Source organism: Fusarium coffeatum, assembly GCF_003316985.1.
Source record: "Fusarium coffeatum strain FIESC_28 chromosome Unknown BRIP53273_contig_194, whole genome shotgun sequence".
Taxonomy (NCBI): Eukaryota; Fungi; Ascomycota; class Sordariomycetes; order Hypocreales; family Nectriaceae; genus Fusarium; species Fusarium coffeatum.
The window spans coordinates 45,102-65,170 of record NW_022157987.1 but is presented as its reverse complement, the minus strand read 5'-3'; the positions used below and the strand labels follow the sequence as shown (position 1 = coordinate 65,170).

At 48.9% G+C, this 20,069-nt stretch overlaps 11 protein-coding genes across 11 annotated transcripts; 4 read left to right on the top strand and 7 right to left on the bottom strand.

The window, feature by feature from the left end:
- Window positions 1–307: 307 nt before the first annotated feature.
- On the bottom strand, window positions 308–1,217 carry FIESC28_08311 (uncharacterized protein; the record flags this gene model as incomplete). Its single annotated transcript, XM_031162449.1, has 6 exons — window positions 308–448; window positions 511–559; window positions 616–689; window positions 761–944; window positions 1,150–1,160; window positions 1,215–1,217. 6 exons carry the CDS (start codon window positions 1,215–1,217, stop codon window positions 308–310), a joined length of 462 nt encoding a protein of 153 aa, XP_031013462.1.
- Window positions 1,218–1,386: 169 nt separating this feature from the next.
- Window positions 1,387–4,221, bottom strand: FIESC28_08310 (uncharacterized protein; the record flags this gene model as incomplete). Its single annotated transcript, XM_031162448.1, has 4 exons — window positions 1,387–1,687; window positions 2,354–3,866; window positions 3,919–4,060; window positions 4,117–4,221. The coding sequence occupies 4 exons, from the start codon at window positions 4,219–4,221 to the stop codon at window positions 1,387–1,389; spliced, it is 2,061 nt and encodes a 686-aa protein (XP_031013461.1).
- Window positions 4,222–5,240: 1,019 nt separating this feature from the next.
- On the bottom strand, window positions 5,241–7,010 carry FIESC28_08309 (uncharacterized protein; the record flags this gene model as incomplete). The annotated part of the gene is made up of 1 exon (XM_031162447.1): window positions 5,241–7,010. One exon carries the CDS (start codon window positions 7,008–7,010, stop codon window positions 5,241–5,243), a length of 1,770 nt encoding a protein of 589 aa, XP_031013460.1.
- Window positions 7,011–8,003: 993 nt separating this feature from the next.
- Window positions 8,004–8,619, bottom strand: FIESC28_08308 (uncharacterized protein; the record flags this gene model as incomplete). The annotated part of the gene is made up of 4 exons (XM_031162446.1): window positions 8,004–8,029; window positions 8,084–8,391; window positions 8,446–8,498; window positions 8,548–8,619. 4 exons carry the CDS (start codon window positions 8,617–8,619, stop codon window positions 8,004–8,006), a joined length of 459 nt encoding a protein of 152 aa, XP_031013459.1.
- Window positions 8,620–9,668: 1,049 nt separating this feature from the next.
- FIESC28_08307 (uncharacterized protein) lies at window positions 9,669–10,091 on the bottom strand (the record flags this gene model as incomplete). The annotated part of the gene is made up of 1 exon (XM_031162445.1): window positions 9,669–10,091. The coding sequence occupies one exon, from the start codon at window positions 10,089–10,091 to the stop codon at window positions 9,669–9,671; it is 423 nt and encodes a 140-aa protein (XP_031013458.1).
- An 842-nt stretch (window positions 10,092–10,933) lies between these two features.
- FIESC28_08306 (uncharacterized protein) lies at window positions 10,934–11,489 on the bottom strand (the record flags this gene model as incomplete). The annotated part of the gene is made up of 2 exons (XM_031162444.1): window positions 10,934–11,248; window positions 11,352–11,489. The coding sequence occupies 2 exons, from the start codon at window positions 11,487–11,489 to the stop codon at window positions 10,934–10,936; spliced, it is 453 nt and encodes a 150-aa protein (XP_031013457.1).
- Window positions 11,490–12,381: 892 nt separating this feature from the next.
- On the bottom strand, window positions 12,382–13,178 carry FIESC28_08305 (uncharacterized protein; the record flags this gene model as incomplete). The annotated part of the gene is made up of 2 exons (XM_031162443.1): window positions 12,382–13,050; window positions 13,107–13,178. 2 exons carry the CDS (start codon window positions 13,176–13,178, stop codon window positions 12,382–12,384), a joined length of 741 nt encoding a protein of 246 aa, XP_031013456.1.
- Window positions 13,179–16,212: 3,034 nt separating this feature from the next.
- Window positions 16,213–17,662, top strand: FIESC28_08304 (uncharacterized protein; the record flags this gene model as incomplete). The annotated part of the gene is made up of 3 exons (XM_031162442.1): window positions 16,213–16,367; window positions 16,633–17,589; window positions 17,638–17,662. 3 exons carry the CDS (start codon window positions 16,213–16,215, stop codon window positions 17,660–17,662), a joined length of 1,137 nt encoding a protein of 378 aa, XP_031013455.1.
- A 636-nt stretch (window positions 17,663–18,298) lies between these two features.
- On the top strand, window positions 18,299–18,469 carry FIESC28_08303 (uncharacterized protein; the record flags this gene model as incomplete). The annotated part of the gene is made up of 1 exon (XM_031162441.1): window positions 18,299–18,469. The coding sequence occupies one exon, from the start codon at window positions 18,299–18,301 to the stop codon at window positions 18,467–18,469; it is 171 nt and encodes a 56-aa protein (XP_031013454.1).
- A 208-nt stretch (window positions 18,470–18,677) lies between these two features.
- On the top strand, window positions 18,678–18,887 carry FIESC28_08302 (uncharacterized protein; the record flags this gene model as incomplete). Its single annotated transcript, XM_031162440.1, has 1 exon — window positions 18,678–18,887. One exon carries the CDS (start codon window positions 18,678–18,680, stop codon window positions 18,885–18,887), a length of 210 nt encoding a protein of 69 aa, XP_031013453.1.
- Window positions 18,888–19,124: 237 nt separating this feature from the next.
- On the top strand, window positions 19,125–19,698 carry FIESC28_08301 (uncharacterized protein; the record flags this gene model as incomplete). The annotated part of the gene is made up of 3 exons (XM_031162439.1): window positions 19,125–19,279; window positions 19,344–19,604; window positions 19,653–19,698. The coding sequence occupies 3 exons, from the start codon at window positions 19,125–19,127 to the stop codon at window positions 19,696–19,698; spliced, it is 462 nt and encodes a 153-aa protein (XP_031013452.1).
- Window positions 19,699–20,069: the final 371 nt, after the last annotated feature.

Sequence of the window (20,069 nt, the reverse complement as noted above, 5' to 3'; positions counted from 1 at the left end):
TGCCATATACCAGCATGCGGTTTTATTTCCCGGGGGTACGTACGATACATGGTCAGGGCTGGCAATTATGCGAATTTACGTTACGCCTCCAGAAGCAAACTTGTTGGTTTACGTCGGAGGAAACGAAAACCCATGTTCTCCCCGCGCCTGTTTCCATCCACTCACTATGCACTCCTACTCATTTGCTTTGCTTGCTTATTTTGGTGTCTCAACTCTTGAAACGACCATAGGTATGTTCAAATTTCATAACCGCCCGCTTCTATAAGGGAGCGCGGGACGGCGATTGGGTGGTTTCGTGACAGCGCGCTTAACCAGCAAGACCCTTGCTGACGGTCTTGAGGATGGAGTCGTATTCGATGTCATCAGTGTCGTTGGCCTGGAGCTCGGTGGCAATGCCGGTGAGCGATCGCTTGAGAGCCTCCTTGGAGGAAGCGTAGATCATCTTGGGCTGTAGTGGGGAGTCAGTTGTCTTGTCCTTGTGAGTTGGCCAAATGAGATGGATCCACGTACCTGGATACCGGCATCATCGGGAGACCAGGCAATGAAGGTGATCTTGTTTCTGCCCAATTGTTAGTTTGTTGGGCTATAGAATCGGGCCTCGTGCAGACTGCATACCGGATACCATCGCCAGAGGCCAGGCTGTACTCGAAGTCGTAAACGGCGTAACGGGGACCCTTGCCAACGGCACCCTACAGCAAAAGTGTCAGAATTGGTAATTCGGCTTTTTCTTTCTCTTCATTCGTTAAATTGGCATGCGTACAGTTCGGCTCTTGGAGGTAGCGTTGACGAGCTTCTCACGGAAGTCCTCCCAGTCGCTGTTGTCGGAGGCGTGCTCGACAACGATCTCCTTGTAGTCGTCGGAGAGCTTGTAGACGATGTACTTGTACTTCTTGTTAAGCTTCAAGTCGTTGAAAGCAGTTATGCAGTCCTGGGAAACGGTGGCTCTGTTCCAAAAAAGCAAATTATGAGGTTAGCGCGGTTGTCTCAGAATTGGCTGTCAGGCTGCTGCGTGCTGCCCCGCGGCGGGCGTCATAATCATGATCGAGGGGGAGGGGAGATGAGAAGCGAAGCGAGGTCAAGCCGCGGGGAAAACGAATCTCTGCGGGCGCGCGCGGATAAATAATTAAGGAGAGGAGCGAGAGTACGAACCCGGATTGAGACTGTAAGTAATTGTTAGATTCAGGGTCTTTTGGTGGCTTTGGAGAGAAGCTTACCATGATTGCGGTCTACGTCAGGAGACGGGATCTTTAGGATGAGGGGTGGTCGGGCTGGTGGGAGCTTAGAATTAGCTATCAAACGCAACAGGGAATAGGAAAAAGAAGGAATATTGGGTATTATGTATAGTGATGGATACAATAAGAGGGTATTGACGTACCGAAAGTAGAGTTAAGGAGGAGGAAAGAAATCGACAGTCTCACGATGCGAAAGGACAAAGTCGTTGGAAATGGGCGCTCGAGAGTAAGTAAGAGACGAGAGAGTGAGAAGTGGGTAGTATCTTAGTTTAGGCGGTAGAGCGAGAGAATTGTCCTGTCCCATAGAAAGGCGGGGCCGTTGCGGGAGAAACTTGAGTCGAGTCGAGGCTGGCTCTGGTCGTCTCCTCTCCTTCTCTTCCTGCTCCTCCTCCTCCTCCTCACCTCTTGTCTTGGTGGGGGTTGCCGTGAGATTAATCCTCCACGTGACTGACCAACTGTGTGCATCAATAAGGCATTGCTTTATGCATAGCTGGCCTTCTTTTAAGAAATAATCACATACTGCAGCTTTAATAGATATCATCTCGATTCAAATGATCACTGTCTATTCCTTCACGTTTGATGTAGAATTCTCTATCTAAACTGTCGACTAAAACAAACTGAACCCTTGCTCGTAATTCGTCATCCTGTTCATGCAACGAACCCCTGCTCTGTATTTCGGCGACTCGGAACCTGTTTTCAACCCACATCAGCTACCGAAAGTAAACATTTACTTCTTGAACAGACTAGAGATGAAAGCCCAATCTCATATAGATAGTCACTTCCGGATGATAGAAAGTGGGTAGAGCAGACAGGAACCTTCACTTTGAACAGGGCAAGTAGATTTAATGTTTTACATTTTCCTCTCTTTTGTATCTCATATCTTTTCATGCTAGTGCTACAATCAATGCTATTATACATGGCCCTCAAATGGTAGCCAGAAATTCCGTAAGGGGTATGAAGACAAATGTCGTGGTCCGACAACCGATAGAGAGGAGATGAGTTTGCAAGACCACTACACCCGTCCCGTCATAACACGCAAACCATTGTGCGCCGTTCATCCGTCCAACTTTTGCTTTTTTGTTATACAACACAACGTAAAGTCATATCATTCCGTTTCTTACATCATACCTCCCATACCACCCATTCCGCCCATACCTCCCATGCCGCCCATAGGAGGACCGGCAGGGCCCTTCTCCTCAGGGGCGTCGACGATGGCGACCTCAGTGGTACCCAAAAGAGAGGCAACACCACTGGCATCAATGAGACCAGTTCGGACGACCTTGAAGGGATCGAGGATACCAGCGTTGATCATGTCAACGTACTCGCCCTTGGAGCTGTCGAAGCCCTTGTTGAAGTCAGCGGCGTGCTCATCGGTGAGCTTACCGACAACGACGGAGCTCTCAAGACCGGCATTCTCGATGATGGTTCGGGCAGGGCGAGTGATGGCGTTCTTAACGATGCTGACACCGAGCTGCTGGTCGAAGTTGGCAGTGGGGACCTCGTTAAGGGCTTGAGCGGAGGCCTTGATAAGGGCGGTACCACCACCGGGCAGGATACCCTCCTCAACGGCGGCACGAGTGGCGTTCAAGGCGTCAACGAATCGATCCTTCTTCTCACCGACCTCAACCTCGGAAGAGCCACCAACCTTGATGACAGCAACACCGCCAGAGAGCTTAGCAAGACGCTCCTGGAGCTTCTCCTTCTCGTACTCAGAGGTGGTGGGGTCAGCGATGACACCACGGATCTGCTCACATCGCTGAGCAATGGCGTCCTTGCTACCGTTACCGTTCAGGACAATGGTATCCTCCTTGGTGATGGTGATGGAACCGGTGGATCCGAGCATATCGGGGGTGGCCTTGTCAAGCTTGATGTCAAGCTCATCGGTGAAGACGGTACCGTCGGTGAGGATGGCAAGATCGCCGAGGATAGACTTGCGGTTGTCACCGAAGCCAGGGGCCTTGACAGCAGCGACCTGGAGCTGGCCACGGAGCTTGTTGAGAATGCAGACAGCGAGAGCCTCACCCTCAATGTCCTCAGCAATGATGACGAGAGGTCGGCGCTGCTGGGTGGAGACCTCAAGAGCGGGGATGATGTCCTGGACAGCAGAGATCTTCTTCTCGGAGAGGAGAATGAGGGGGTTCTCAAACTCAACCTTCTGGGACTTGGTGTCGGTGATGAAGTAGGGGGAGACGAATCCACGGTCGAATCGCATACCCTCGGTGACCTCGAGCTCATCGGTAACGGTCTTGCCCTCCTTGCAGGTGATGACACCCTCCTTGCCAACCTTCTCCATTGCGTTGGCAATCATCTGACCAATGTGGACATCGCCGTTGGCAGAGATGGTAGCGACCTGAGCAATCTCAGCGCTGGTGGTGATGTCTCGCTTGTTCTTCTGGAGGAACTCGACGACGGCCTCAACAGCAGCCTGGATACCGCGGCGGAGGTCCATGGGGTTGCAGCCAGCGGCAACGTTCTTGACGGTCTCGGAGAAGATGGCACGGGCGAGAACGGTAGCGGTGGTGGTACCGTCACCGGCGACCTCGTTGGTCTTGGAGGCAACATCCTGGAGGAGCTTGGCACCGAGGTTCTCGAACTTGTCCTTAAGGCTCACAGCGCGGGCAACGGTAACACCATCTACAATGAGTTAGTTTGAAGTTTGCTTACGGTTTATGTAGCTTGTACGAACCCTTGGTGATCTTGGGAGAGCCGAAGCTGGACTCAATGAGGACATTTCGGCCCTTGGGACCGAGTGTGGTAGCGACCGCCTTAGCGAGGGTGTCGACACCAGCGAGGAGAGAGGCACGACCCTCAACACCGAACTTGAGCTCCTAGATTGTCTGTTAGTAAACAATTCGATGCCCATGACGTCCGAGTATCATCATACCTTGTGAGCAAATCGGACCTGCTGGCTGAGGCTGCCAGCTCGGTACTTGGTGGCGGCCGAGGACAGGACAGAGGCTCGGGCCCGGGTGCTCAATGCGCGCTGCATGATTGTGGAATTATGGGGTATATGGTAGAACTACAAGAAAAGGAGAAAAGAGAAACGCTCGTGAGGAATTCGACCTTGTGGGAGAGGACGGACGAGGAGAAAGAGGTTGGGAGAGGTGAGGGAGACGAAAGGTTGAGTTCATATGATGGCGAACGACTGAGCAGCTCCCAAAAAAATGGAATCGTCCCGTCGCTCGGAGCGTCGGATTCGGTAAAACCCAGAAGCGACGCTAAGCCTAAGAAGTACTAGCCCCGCCCGCCATCGATTTCTACACCTTTCCAACGACATCCGTGAAGCTCGCTGCTAAACGCCCTGGAAGACCAGTAAATGGGGCAGTCCAAGGCCTGGAACTGATAATACCGGAGCCATAGCCGAGGGCAACAGTGCAAAGGTCGCCTCTGACTGGGTTTTGACGGGTCACGCGCGGCTTTCAATGTCCAGACCAATTCTCTCCACGGCGAAAGAGTCTCCACTGCCCGATGTTGCATGACAAATGAATCGTCTGGGGTTCGCCGATTTTCCATGGGGCTCAACGGTGTAAGTTGTCTGGCCAGTAGACAGACTATCCAGGTGGACATGTATCTTGGCCTCAAGATGCCACATCTTTGGTGTTTTACAGCACGAATGCCATACTCAAAGCATCATATAGCTATGATTGTTCTTGATCATGTTTGCTACTGAAAAATCTTTCATATGCTCAGATGTCATGACAAGACGTCAAGGACATGAGAACCTCATGGTCTAAAACCTGAGAAACATCGTGGCTGACAAGGTAAAGATGGTTCCATAAGCAGGAGATGAATCCGGTTGCTATATCGACGAGTGTCACGCAAGATATAGTTACCGGCCGTCAAATGTAAGTTAGTCCAAGTAATAGCACAAATCAATTCCAACTATGTAGAAGTACAGAAAACTCGAGAGCCATGATCTTCTCGCTATGTACATCACGTTGATCAAGTCTGCACTCCGTCTGCACTCGATCTGCATGATAATCCCCAATATTCAATCCCGTCCCCCATCTAATTCCGCGCAATACGGCGGCGCTTGAACTTGCTCACCATGCGGTAAAGAGAAGATCGTTCACTTCGCTCAATGACTTCAGAATGAGTAGTTGTCTTCTTCTGCTTCTTCCCGGGCTTCTTAGCCGCAGTGGTAGAGGCCTCGGTGTCAAGTTCGTGCTTGTCCAGAGTGTCCATAGACACATCGCTTGTAGACTCGCTTTGGGTCACAGACATGTTTCTGCGAACTCCTTGCTGCCAAATCTCAACAGCAGACTCGAGAGCCTGACGAGCGTGGAGTCGGGCAGTCTCCTCAATAGTAACCTCGACAGCCTTCTTGATGACTTGAGGGAGCTCGTTTGAGAGGTTGTTGACAAGCTGGTTAGCGCTGGCGAGGTTCTGGGCTGTTGCATGATTATTGTAGGCATGAGGCTCCAGAAGGCCTTGCATACGAGCGAGGTGAGCAGACTGGACGTCAAGCTGTTCTCGGACGGCTTGGTTCTGTTTCTCGAGAGCATCGTTCTGCTTCTTGAAGAAACGGCTCTCCGTGCGAAGAGAGTATGACTGGTTTTGTAGAAGATCGTACTGGCGCTGGAGAGCATAGTCTTGCTGTTGGAGGAAGCCAGCGTGCTGTTGAGCTAGACTATTCTGCTGTTGAAGAGCATGGTCTTGTCGCTCAACAAGGTTGCTCTGCGTCTGAACAACTCCGGCTTGCTGTTGGGTGAGGTCGTTCTGCTGCTGGAGGAAGCCAGCATGCTGTTGAGCTAGACTGTTCTGTTGCTGAATGGCGCAGTCTTGTCGCTGAGCAAGGTTGTGATGTTGCTGGAGAAGATCACTATAGTGCTGAAGAGTTCCCGTTTGCCGCGTAACGAGGTCCTTGTGTTTCTGAACAGCGCGCTCTTGTTGCAGAGTGAGTCCGTTCTGTTGCTGGAGAACATGATCCTGACACTTGATGAAATGATCATGCTGTTGGAGAATACCGTTTTGATGCTGGAATATTTCACCTTGTTGTTTGAGGTTCATGCGCAGAGGCCCAGTAGCATCGGCAATGCTCTGCTCAATAGTGTGCTCGACCATAGAGCACATATCATCATCGAAATTGCTGAAGCCTTGCTGAGTGGGACGTCGGACCACTGCGTTGGTAGCATGATAGTAGCGCTGCTCATCCTCAACAGCTTGAAGGTAGTGGTTGACACGACGAGCGGCTTCATTCTGGCTTTCACACCGACGACGAGATGCAGAGCGCTGTTGAATACCAAGTGCAATCTGCTCACGAAGGTGAACCCAAGATGGTGGAGCAGGCTTCAGAATGTCACCGCGAATACGTCGTAGATATACGAGAGAGCTAAAGTCCTCAGCAACAGCATGGGCATCGAGAGCGGTCTCCGAGGTGCCAGGAAATTCACCGTTGTGGCGGGCTTCGGCAAGTGCTAGAGACATAGCATGGATCTCCGGGTCTGTGAAGACTTGTCCATTGTGAACAGTGGTATTAGTGCCAGTGTTCCAACGGCTGTATGGTTGTTGAGGAGTCTCAGGACGGAGGAGGAAAGCTTCGATGGGTGACTCAGGAGGAGAGCTGTTCCCACCAAAGGTGTTGGTCTCGAGGGAAGGCTCATACTCAGTGGTGGCAGAGTCCTCAATTTGTTCATCCTTATGAGTGACAGCAAGCTTCTCAAGATGGGCGACGACAGGAGACATGGCATCGTATTCGGGCGTGATAGTGCCAGGCTCGGAGTTGTTGTCCTCAAAGGTGACCTCCAAAGGAGTACGAGGAGGAGAAGAAGTCCACATCTTGAAAGATTGTTGAGCAGAAATGAAGCTCAAGAATATAGAAGAAAGATTGCTCTCTTCAGCACGGTTGCAGTGATATGTGAGAGTGTCTTGAGAGTATTAGCTCGAGGTCAGGGAGGCTGCGGGGGATGCAATGAACACTCACGAGAAGCAAGTTCAAGTCGAAGATGTTCAAAGAAGCTTTCGATCAGCGAGAGAGGAAGACTTTAGCAACGAAGTTCAGCACTTGTAAAAGAAGAGACGATGGCGATGAAGCTCGATGATGTTGATAGAGAGCCAACTATGAGTGTGGAAGAGGGAGAAAAGAAAATCTCAAAGCTCAATGGGAGGAGAGCTTAGTGGAAGCAGATTCAAACATAGCTTGCAAACCATTAAACCCCCTCATTTGGATCAATTAACGAAATCTGTATTGTTCTATTCATGTTTAAGTGCAACAATACAATACGTTGCATATGCACTGTGGAGCTGCGCTGGTCGTGACGGCGCTGGCACTGGCACTGGCACTGGCAGTGCAAGGCAGCTGACAAAAGTCTGCTCTCTAGCTCGTTTGATTTGATCTCAGTAGTTCTGACATCTATAGTTCTGCGTCCAACGAAAAGGGGTTTTGTGCGTAAATGCAGCGTCCCGGTGTCGGAAAGTGACCACGGAGAGCATAAGAGACGAAATAATTTAGACGCCTTAGGTCGTCTCTTAGGCTTTTTTTGTTTTATCATCAAGGATTCAGGGTTAAAAGTCATCTGGAGTTCTCAAGAGATTATCACAACATGTATACATAGGTGAAGGGCAGAATTTATCATCAAGCATATGCTTTCACATTAATAGTCCATCGTGTTGTGACTACCTAGGGATGTCTTCAGACTATCCTCAATCTGTTGTACTGCTACCCAGCTTTGCATACGCTGTCACATCTTAATCAGATATCTGTCTTGTCATGAGATCGGTACCGCAGTATTCCATCCATTCCAAAACTCATTCATGTCCCAGTTGGATGATTTAAGACTCATCAGAGGCGGGAGCGTCTATTGTTTGAAAGTCAGTGCATGGTAGACAGATGCTATATTGACAATACATACCAGAGACAGAGTCAGGGGCCTCGACAGAAGTTTCTTTCTTCTCTTCCTCGTGTTCCTCTTCCTTCTTGACCTTGCGCTTAGTGGCAGAGGCCTTAGGCTTAGGCTCTTCGTCATCAGAAGACTCCTTCTTGGCCTTGGCCTTGGCACGAGGAGTTCGCTTTTTGGCGCTGCCGGCGGCCTCGCCCTTGGCCTTGCGCTTGGTAGGGGTGGCAGGAGGAGTCTCGGCACTAGCATCGCCGTTGTTGACGGCGAGGGCACCAGGACGAGAGATGCCGTGGGCCTTGAGCATACGTTCGTATCGCTTCTGGCTAGGGTCACGGGTCAACATTTCCTAAACTTAGGGAAGGGCACAAAGCTCTTACGCAGCGGCCTTACTGACGATGTCCAGCTCATCCGCGACGGCCTGGAAGTCGGGCTGTAACAGTCAGAACAGGCAGGCGAGGATACGGATATTCGCGACTTACTCTTCCGTTGCTAGAATGTCCGATGCATGACACAAGGAACTTGATCTGGTCGAGGGGTTCTTGCTTAGACATGATGACGGATGATAGATCGAGTTTTTTTGTTGAGTGGAAAAATGTAGACAGACAGATGATGAGTGCGATGGAAGGTTGAAAAAAGAGACGAGAAGTCCAGATGTTTTTGGGTAAACAGAGGATGAGTAAACAAACAGAGACTGGGCGACGGGAGGAAACAGAGGACGAGTAAACAAACTGTACTAGTGAAAGCGGGGAGGCAGCACTTCACTGCCAGTGACTTCAAAAGACGGGACGAAGAGGGAGCAGCCATACAACGTAGCATGGAATGTGCTAGACAGTTACAGCAAACGAATCTGATCTGCCTAGCCTGCTGCCAACTGGAGACAGCTGTCAGCTTGGATACCGTGAGCGTTTAGAAAACCTGTCTCCTAAGGCTAAGGACGTCAACATAAATTTATCTAAATGTTAGTCTAGAAGCATAAGATGGCCAAAGTATTTCATCTCTGTGGCCCTTCATCTACGGCGCATCGTCAGGTCTTGACACGGAATGATTGTCTGTTTCGTAACTAACGTCTTCTTCGGGCTTCTAGGGCTAAAATTAAACCCCATTCTTATCCTCTGCTTCTTTCTCTTCGTTGTTGTCTTCAGCTGACTCCCTGGTGGCACCGAAGGCGACGATTCAGGGGCAAGGCCTTTGATTTTGACATGTTGAAACTGAGCAATATTGACTCGGTTTGAAGTGACTATGTCTTGTAGTTTAATTATGAATATCTCAACAGTACTTGCTCGTAGTCATTTGACATAATATTCCTGAATCTCACCTAGTGAAGCATGGAGTGTGGCTAATTCTGACTTGAGGTGGATGCGGAAACAAGACTACTGCATGCGAGCCACCACTTGCAATTATCACTGGATATGATTATAGTCACATTTGGAGATTCAGGTTCTCGTTCAAAGTCTCGAGTTCATCATCGTGATAGCTCTGGGATATCCTAGCCAGATCCCTTGGGTCCCAGCTCTGTTCGTGATATCATGGTGCAGTGCAACTTATGGCACAATACATAACCAGCAGTACCATGTCCTTAATTTCTCCATGTGCACATAGCTTACTCCATGTCCAAGTCTTCATCCTCATTCTTAACCTTCTTGCCCTCGGTCTTGACCTCATCCTTGACATCCTCGTCATCTTCATCATCCTCAACTTCAGCCTTCTTGGCAGACTTCTTGGCGGCGGGCTTGCGAGGAGTGCGAGGCTTCTTGGTGACCTTGTCTCCAGCGGCGGTAGAAGCAGCCTTGCGAGGGCTGGAAGCAGCAGCGGCATCGCCACGCCAGCCGTGGCGGACGGACATCTGGCGGAAGCGTTCCTTGGCGCATTTGGCGTCCTTGAGACTGAGGGTCTGGGCAACAGCATCCCAGTCGGCGTCAGGCTTCTGGGTCATGTTGTCGAAGATGGCCTTGATGAATCGAAGCTCACCATCGGTGAGGCCAGTGGGAGAACCATCCTCGCCAGAGCTCTTCTTGGGAGGCATGATGATGGTAGACTGCTTTTGTGTCAGTGTTCGATAATGAGTGTCACTCTTTCAGATAGGACACATACTGGTGTTTTTGAATATTTGAAGGATGGTAATGGGATAAAGAGTATGGTTTCTTTCGTTATTCAGAACCGGCGGTTGTGTGGAGGCAGAGAAGTGTGGCAGTGTGGTTGGGAGGATGGAAATATTGAGAGGGAGGAGGATGGGCAGAGGGGTTTTATGGCTGGCTCCAGGCAGGAGAAGTGCCAGAGCCGGAGGATGAATTACCAGCTAGCTTGAATGGAAAATTAGCGAGCAGGCTGCCAGAGTAACCATTGTTATGCGCAGTCACAGCAATAATAATTTGCAGTGTCAGTCACTTGCGAGCAGCTGCACAGGCAGTGACAGCAAAGCAGAGGAACACAAAACAAAATTAACCGGCCCAAACACATATAAACCTAGGTCATTGCTTTGCCTCTATTGTGTGAAATAATATCCAGTTGCATGATGAGTGTGATGGGCTTCCAGTTTGCTCCCAGTCGCTTCCAGCAATCACTCGGTCCCAGTATTATGACAAGTGACACTCCTCACTCACAACTCATTCTCTTCATTCTTCATGGAATGAAGTAGTTACAGAGTTTTAATGGCTTACTGGGATCTTATAAACGTGATGGACTTGTTAATTCAGTATCGTGACTGTATTCTGCATGGTATCATGTCGCTACCTAGCCGTCACATCCTCAGATGATATGCCATTCAATATCATCAATCATTCCAGACTTTCCTCAAGACTTTCCACAACCATTATAGATCGTAGTCTCCAGCTTCATAGCTGTACTCCATCGAATTGAGTCGCCAGATTACTGCTTGAAGAAGGGGTAGTCAAAGGCGGCATCATCACTGTCGCCCTCATTGTCCTCTTTCTCGGGAGTCTTCTCCGAGTCATGGCCTTCATCCTTGATAGTGGGCTTGGCCATCTCCTCATCCTCATCGTCGAAGATATCGAAAGATTCTTCTTCCTTCTTGACCTTGTTGTTCTTTCCCTTGGCCTTGACACTGCGAGGGGTGGTGGTCTTTGAGACGCGAGAGGGCTTCTTGGGCGTGGCAGGGGTACGAGCGGGAGCCGTGGTCTCAGTAGTGATTCCCAGCTTTCGCTTGACCTGGCCGAAGCGGACCTAAAAATGTTTGAGTTAGCACAAAGACTGGGATGATACGATGGGGGTGGATGATGAGATGCGATGACACGGTAGCGCAGGGGACGGAAAGGATGAGACTCACCTTGGCGACATCGGCATTCTTGAATCCAGCCTCAGTGGCGACAGCGTTCCAGTCAACGTCGGCCTTGTTGCGAGTGTGCTTGACGATGCTGAAGAAGAGCATAGCCTCAGCGGCGGTCGGTTCTCGCTTGTCGGCCATAGTAGCGATGTTCTGTAAAGTGTGAGCTTGACGAAGAAGAATAATAAAGGGAAGTATCAATTAGTTACGTTTGTCTTGCAAGTTGGGGATTGTCTGGTATGTGGTTATTTGAAGAAGAGAAGTGCTGTGTTTGGGTGAAGGGGATGGATGGATGCAGTAGGCAGTGTAGAAGATTTAGTGTTAGATCTTAGACCAGAAGAAAACCACAATAGCAGAAGAACTACCAGAGCTAAGAAAACTGTAGAGTCAGTGTTTCGTCAGAGGGGGAGGTTGAAGGGGGCAGGTTATTCACTGGGCGAGTGAGCTTTTAGGCATCCCTGCAAATAACCTGAGCCCGTTTGCAATATTTGGCTCTGTTGATAATGTTCTTTCCCACTTTAGCTGCAGTTCTAAAGTGCAATAGCACTGCTAACTGCCAGAATTAATATTACCTTTCTATTTCCATAGACACAGACATGTATAAGCCATTATAACAAAGTCATCTCCCTGGCATATATGTTAAACCAGGACTTGAATACACTTTCAACAGGAACGTAGGCATGGTTTGAAGATATTTCTCATATTAGATTGCAAGTAGAAACGCTAGTGTACAGCTCTCAGAGCGACGTAGGAGTTTCAACAAGACGAACTCCCGTACCCAATGTCCTTTTTTATATCGAGAAATTCATCGTCCGCCCATATTCAACCACGATGGTTGTCACCAGTGGGTAGACAATAGTAGAAGCCAGAGCTGAGAGATATGTTGACAAAGGAGATAAGGAAAGTAGCCATATGAAATAAAAAAGTCATTGTCATTAAGTCATCAAAGCAAACGCAGTCTACCAAAGCACCAGTTTTGTACATCAACAATCCTCTATCCGTATCATTTCGTTCTTCTTTTTCTGTGTGGGTATTAAAAAGGTGTGTCGTTGAAGTGGCTCATCCATTCAGTGTTGCAATCAGGAAGAGATGGAGCACCACTAATGTCGAGAGCGTTGGGGCTCTGGGCGTCGCCGATGGCAGATTTGTAGGATGTCAAATCGTAAGCGGCGTCAAACGTATGGAAGGGCGACTGTTCCACGATGATGGGATCAGGCATAGGCTGAGCCATGAAGTCAGGAGCAGAGTCCATCGAGGGACCAAACCCATTACGCAACCTCACGTCCTCGAGTGAGGCTGGGTTGATAAGCCCTTGAGCCATGTCATCACTGCAAGGAGTGAGGAAGCGATGGTTGTTGAAGTCGTCTCGGTTGTCGGTCAGGTAAGGAGAACAAGTCGAGGCGGGAGAGAACTGCGCCAGATAGCCATGTTGGTTTTGTTCCTGCTTGATGATAGGACTTTGACGAACTTGGGCATAGGACTGCAGGCTCGCTGCCGAGTCTGACTTGCCCACACTTTCTCTCTTGGGCTGTTGAGTCTTTTTCGACTTTGTTACCCGGCACTTGTCTGCAGGACGAGTTCTCTTCTGTGGTTCATGGCCAGTGACAGTGGCCTTGAACCGAGCGAAGCGCATCCTTGCAGCATGGCCATTCGTAATGGGCTGGAGGAGGACAGGGTCTGAGGCGACTAGATTCCAGTCGATCTGGCAAGAGTGTTAGGCAAAGTCTCGCCATGGCTTTCATGGTTGAGTCAACTCACGTCTTTGAGGTTCTTCTGTTTTAGGATGGCCAGAAGGAACCGAGCCATAGCGTTCTCGCTGTTAAGAGTCATTATGAACAGTAGTTGTCGTGTATAAGAAAAGAAATGAGAGAAGAATAAAAGTAGATAATGATAATGATAATGAGCTGCGGCGAGAACGAGGCTGCAAATGCAGGCAGAATAGAAAGAAAGTTAGATGGATATATAGATTAGAGTATGTGAGGCTAGGCAACTATAGCTTATGGTTGCCTTAGGAAGCGTGAAGATATGGAAACGGAAGAGATTGGCGGCCCGTGGTTGAGGTTGTCGTTGATTTGACTCTGAGTCACCGTCACGGCAAATACTGACTCCGTGAACTCAAAGGAATGATTCGGCGAGGCTTGATCACACCCGATGATAAATTGAGTGGATGAAAACGGCTAAAGCTGAGTCCTGTATAGGAATCTTGCAGGAGTTGACGGTTCTCTCAGGCCAACAAGATGGACGAGGCGGAAGGGGAACGGGCCGGGAGAAGGCGTATCGGGAGGAAACCCGTCGTTAAAGAGGGGGAGGATCAGGGTCAGCTGAGCCAACGTAATCGATTTATATGTGCATGTGAAGCGTTTGGATCAACAGTTATGGATGGTTGAGGAAGAGGATTGATGAGACCAGAGGTGAGATGAGGCAGGAAGAGAAAAGGGAAGAAGCACTAAGAAAGAGGGAAAAGAGGAGGAGAGGGGATCTGTATTATATGTACCAGCGTACTGTACATTACGAGTCTGCTGCAGCTGGGCTGTTTGCTAAGATCTAACCTAAAAGTGATGCCACACACACCTTTTTGAGTACACATACACCCATCCCATCCCGACCTAATAGATCCTGGGGGAACCACCAGGCAGATACAGGGGGATTCTATCCCAGTCCAGGCACAGCATGGATCCTGTAGCGCATTACGATGCACAGTACCGCAAGCCATGAACAGAAAAATGTCTAGGAATATTGGTCAATGATGGCGACGATGCTCCATAGTTGCCTGAATTAAAATCTCCTCCTGTCGGAATCAGAGACGATCCCTCCCGTTGATGGAAAATGGGGCGCGACGAGGGGCTACCGTCGGCGCGAACACCGCGTAAAGTGGTTGCTAAGCCCACTAATTTTGAGTCCAAGACAGCGCCCCATGGCCCCCGAGACCCCCCTGTCGCCGGAGCTAGGGGGCGCTGCAGCCACTACGCTTCAGTGGGTTACCGTCTGGCACGTCCCAAACGATTGATCAATTAACGGATTGATATTGTTTCCAGACTGAAGAAGACACGAAATGGATCCATTGAGACAGTTGATTCACGGTGGGTTAATTGAATTGAGTCTTGTTCGAATCTCTGTCGCATTCCAGGTGACAACCATGCTCAATTTGTTCCTAAATAACTATTGAAGGCAAACAGCTCTCGTAAGCTCGGAACAGCCAAGGACGATTCAATTAACCAAAGACAAGATTTCTAAATAGATCCATTGGGGACACATTAAGCTAAAGCAGGCTTTGCACAGGGGTGGCAAGCCCAGGAATGGAGTGAAACCACAAAGTGTGACTCATTCCGCGGGTCACCGACGAATTATCAACGGCACTTGAGGCATACGACATGCAACCAACGCAGGGGGATAAAACCTGAAGCTGACCCGGTTGGACAACTTGACGATCCATGGAGATAGCTATAGTTGTTTACATTTGCCTCGTGGCATTTTATAGATGCATCTTCAATTGATTGAGCCTTTGAATTGGGCTCAAGTTTGGTTCTGGTGCGTAGAAAAGTTCACAGTGATGGATATGTTGAGGATACGAGACAAGAGACAAGAGACAGCATGGACTGGGTTAGGATCCAGACAAATAGCCACATTACGCCCTGACACTCAAAGAATGAAAGAAATTGCAGCATGCAGCCGATCCTCCGAGGTTTGCTTTGCCCTTTTGGCTGTCGACGCTCAGCTGAGGGGTGTAGCCTAGAAAAAGTTGATGGATACAAGCCGAGACGACGAAGACGAAAAGCAGCAATTCAACAGCCAGAAGAGCTGGAGAAGTCTGGAAAGTTCATGTGTATATTATTTTGAAGAAAATGAGCCATTTATGATAGAATTAATTGCTTCCAAGGTCGCGCATGGCCCTCTATTCAATTGTTGGTCGTTATGGAGGGCATGAGATGAAGTGGGTGGGAGACGCGACGGGCGCGCAGCTGGTGGGACCTTGCAGACCTTGCTCATCAGGAAATGGGAACGAAAGCACGTGAGACGCAGACCCACTTTCCAAGTCCTCTTTTCTTGTCCCCCCTCTTTCTCTTTCCTCATCCAAGCGAAACCCCTTGCTTCAAAGTGTGGCGCGACTGAAAGTGTTCGCCACTCCGTTAGCCCAGACGATCACTTTAATTAGTTCCGTTTTAACTACCGTTTCGCTGAGTAGCTGCACCGTTTCCAAGATCTGATTTGCCAGTTGCATAACTCGGCTTGCATTGTTGATCTGTTAACTTTTGTTTCTGTGTTGTGATGATTACTACATTCAATCAATCTGCCTATCACCGGCTGAAGATCTATATCTAACTCTACGCCTTTCTCCTAGTTAATCCTCTTACTCTTATCCACGATGGATTAGAACAAGATAATAACGCCAAGCTATAATGTTGCCTAAAGATTCAACAGCTTCTCCATGATCATAGTTACCTTCCCAAAGTATCATCATCAAACAAAGCAATCTTATAAACGAGAAATGAAGAAGCAAAGACTCGAAAAGCAAACACGACATGATGTCCTACCCAATTGCATCTCGATCTCTGAATGATAAGCTCTTCCAATCACATCGGAGCAATGATTCATCCGGATCCGACAAGCTGCCTTCCCCATGCCAAGAAGGTGCAAAGGAGCTTGGACCAATTCTGTTCAGCCCAGTCTTTCTCTTAACGTTAGACTCTCCCTACCTAACCTTGCCTTGCCTTGCCTTAGCAATTTCTCACCCAACTACACTATCAATTTTCCCATTGATCCAGCCGTTGCCTTAACAGCTTCCAACTATCTAACGTCGCGTTATCGCCTCAACACTTGTCAATTTCAGTCAAGCCGACCTCATCTGTAATTCCTCTCATTCAGAATGAATAATAAAAACTGGAATGACAGAGCAGACAAAGACTTGTTCTTTACTATTCTCTCTGTTAAGAACATTGGCATCATAAGCGGCTCGGAATGGACCACTATTGGTAACCACATGAGAAGTCTGGGCTATGGCTTCACCAATGAAGGCTGTCGGTAAGTCCTTTATACTTTTGTTCTCCAAAGCTTTCTCCTTCGTTCAATTACAATGTGATCCTCCCCCAATAAACTATAAGCTGCCTATCACGTCTTAACAATCAGTATCGTCCTATCATTGTACGCGTCAAAGTTGACTTATACCGGCTTTTATATCACTTGTATCTTTTCATCCACCAAACATATACAAACCATCCCAAACATTGAATTAACCTTGCATGAAATGTCTCAAGCTCCATCAAACATAATACTAACATCATGTCAGTCAACATTTCCAAGGTCTACGTCGGGCTCAGAACAAGACAGAGCCCACAGGACCTAATGGGGACGCAGTACGACGGAATGATCCGACTATGAATCCCATCACACGTCGTCCTGGGCCTGGACGGGGTCGTCCAAGAAAACAGCCTCCTGCTCCGGTACCTGGAGCTCCAGGAGAGGGTGCTCCTCATCCACTCCCGGCACCTGGTGCAGCTCCTGGGCCTCCCAGCTCAGCGCCTCCTTATCAACAGGGTGTCCAACCATTTGACGCTGCTCATGCTAACCATCAATCTGCACCTCCTCAACCAGTTCAAACTGCCATTAGACCGGGAAGCATATCCTCTGCACCAGCTGCGCCGGAGACACAGACTCCTGGGGACGCGCCCCCCAGTACGGGCTCAATTACCTACCCAAGCCCTCCCCTTGCGTCTGAACCTCTTCAGGAGACTCCTCATCTGCATCCCCTTCAACATGAACAACCTGGTCAGTCTAGTCAGCAGCCTCAACCTGAGCAGCAATCCCAACTTGGACAACAGCCTCAGCCAACTCAGGTCCAACTAGAGCAACAATCTCAATCCAACCAGCAACTACAGCCAGCCGCGCAGTCTCAGCCTAGTCAAGAAATTCAACCTGACTACCAACCTCAGGAGCTCCCACAAGAGCCTTCACGAGATGTTCGCGAAGCTACTGACGCAAGCGCCACGTCCCAACCTCAACCTGAACCTCGACCAGTAGAACACCAGGAGCCCGATAGTCTAATGTCTCAAGAGCAAATGGGACGGGTAAACGACGATATAGATGCCGATGGTGATGCCGACGGCGAAGCAGATATGGATAACGACGAGCCCAGCGCTAAACGACAACGTCTGGGCTCACCGGACCCTCCCAAGGGTGATGATATGGACGATGAAGCCGTATTAGCCCTCGCTGCACATAACGGTTCCGCAGATTTTGCTTCTGAGTAAGTGCCATCAGTTACTGATACTGAACTCCAGCTAACCCTTCCCAGTTTCGCTACTTATGGTGAAGCATAAGAATCCAAACAAATATATATAGATAAACTTGATACCACGGGCATGGGCGTTGGAAACCTGGAGTTGCTCAAATGTTTCAAATGTTTCATTTCACAGAATAGATACGAATCAGCGTGGAATTTTGTCTTTCGTACAGTGTCCTATGGCGACATGTGTGTATAAAAGGGGTTCAGATATCGTTGTAGGATAAACAATTGGTCAAAGATACATTTCAACTGTTGGATCATGCAAGTAGACAGAGGGCAATTGAAAGCAAATTGCCCGTCGAGAACTTGAGAGACAAAAATACTAGACCGTGTAAGCCAGGTTAGATCAGAACTTGGGCTAAGCCTCAGACGACAATTCTTCTAATTCCCCTCAGTCCTCATTCTCACCCCAAGGCTCCTAGGCACAAGTCCCTTGCACTGTAAACAGTTTTCCGTGGCTCGCTGCCTTGCAGTGACCGGCACTAGATAGCTCCCCGCCTAGGTACTTACCTACCTGTTCGCCTGTGAGGGCATGATTCACTGTTCCTAAGGTTCTTTCGTGGTAGCCTTTCAATCCTTCATATTTCCTCTTCTTCAATCCAACATCATCATCATCAACATCGACAATCCACCCCTTTCAACACCATAACACAACAACATCACCATCATCATGCCCGGAAAATCAAGCGACTGGGACAACGCCGACTTCCTTTTGGATCTCGTGGTCGGTCTCTACACTGGTGCCCAGACCAACAAGGGCTTGACTCCTGCTATCAAGGACTCGATCGAGGAGTACCTCAAGTCTCGCGGATACTCGACTTCCTTTGATGCTGTGCGGTAGGCAATGTTTTCTTCTGTTCTGCAGTGTTTTTCTTTGTTCTACAATGTTTTTCTCTTTTTATCCTAAGCAAGTCTAAGCCTAAGGAGAGGGTTGAGTATAAATTTCCCTTCCCTGACATCTTCTCTCCTCTCAACAACTTCTCATCTTCAACCTCTCTTATATCCTCTCCCTTTCTACAACTTGTTCTTTCATCTGCATATTCGACAACATGGCCAAGCGTCAAGTGATGGTTTGGGACGCCAACGTCCACGAAGATATCCTCATCAGCCTTTTCCAGCACATCAAGCCCAGTTCTGATGACTGGGCCAATGTCATGCAAGATCTTCAAGGCAAGGGGTACACGTTCACTGAGGGTGCTCTTCGGTATGATTCTCAGTGCGGTGGTCGGCTTGTTTTTGCTTTCTGCCTGTCTACCTAGTGGTTTTTTACTCTTTTGTTCGCATTGTTTCCCAACTCTTCACCTCCTCTCTCTTCACTTCCCCACATCTTCCTCCTGTCTCGGTGTCTCCCACTCATACATTCTTCATCCTTCCTCACTCCGCTTTCATATCTTTTCATTCTTGTGCATATCTTTCCATCCACCTTCATACACTGGCCACCACATACCACACACATCCATCAGCAGTCATCTTCGCCTGTTTTCCTTTATTTCATTATGTCTTCCAAGCCTACTCGCGGTTGGGATGCCGCTTCCCACGAGGACCTCCTTCTTGCTATTCTGGAGGAGATCAAGCCCAGCAAGGCCATTCTCACCAGTGTCGCCGACAAGATGCGCGAAAAGGGTTACTCTTATTCCTATGATGCCATCAAGTACTTTTGTTTCTTTTGCTTCTTGTATATCTCCTGTCGAGGATGGAGCTAACTCTTCTCTCAGCCAGCATGTCCAGAAGCTTCGCAAGAACCGCGACACCTCTGCTATCCAGAACTCCGGTGCTGAGCCTTCCACCCCTCGAAAGCCCCGCGGCGCCGATGCTTCTGGTACCAAGACTCCTGCCAAGCGTACCCCTAAGCGAAAGGCTCCCAAGTCTGCTGACATCGCCGATGATGAAGACGATCTTGAGGATATGAAGTTGCAGCTCAAGATGGAAACTGCCGACGACGACATCCTGTCCCCCAAGAGTCTCAAGCGTGCCAAGTAAGTTTAAAGCAGGATTTCGATAGTATCTATACTAAGATTCTCCAGGGTTGAGCACGACGATGAGGATGAGCTCAACAGCGGCGAAGCCTAAATCTTGGCATCGGTAAGTCGACACTCCTACTCAATTCATTCCTTTCTTTTGCTAACACTCTGTGGCAGTTTGTCTACATTGAACTACAGTTTCGGCAAGTTCTCCAGCAAATGAAGCATCATGAAGAAGGGTGGACATATTGGCTATGAGGACCATCGCAGAGAAATAAGGGATGGAATTAGGCTATGATCATTTGCATATGCCTTGATGTAACGGCGAATGATCCCATCTGAGGACGATATTATGAGCATGTCTCTGCGATGAATTGAACAATGCCACCCGTACTTTTGACCCTTAATTTTGTGACGTTATGTTATCAATGAGTGAGGTGTGATCAAAACTTGACACTGACCGTCAACTGCCACTATAAT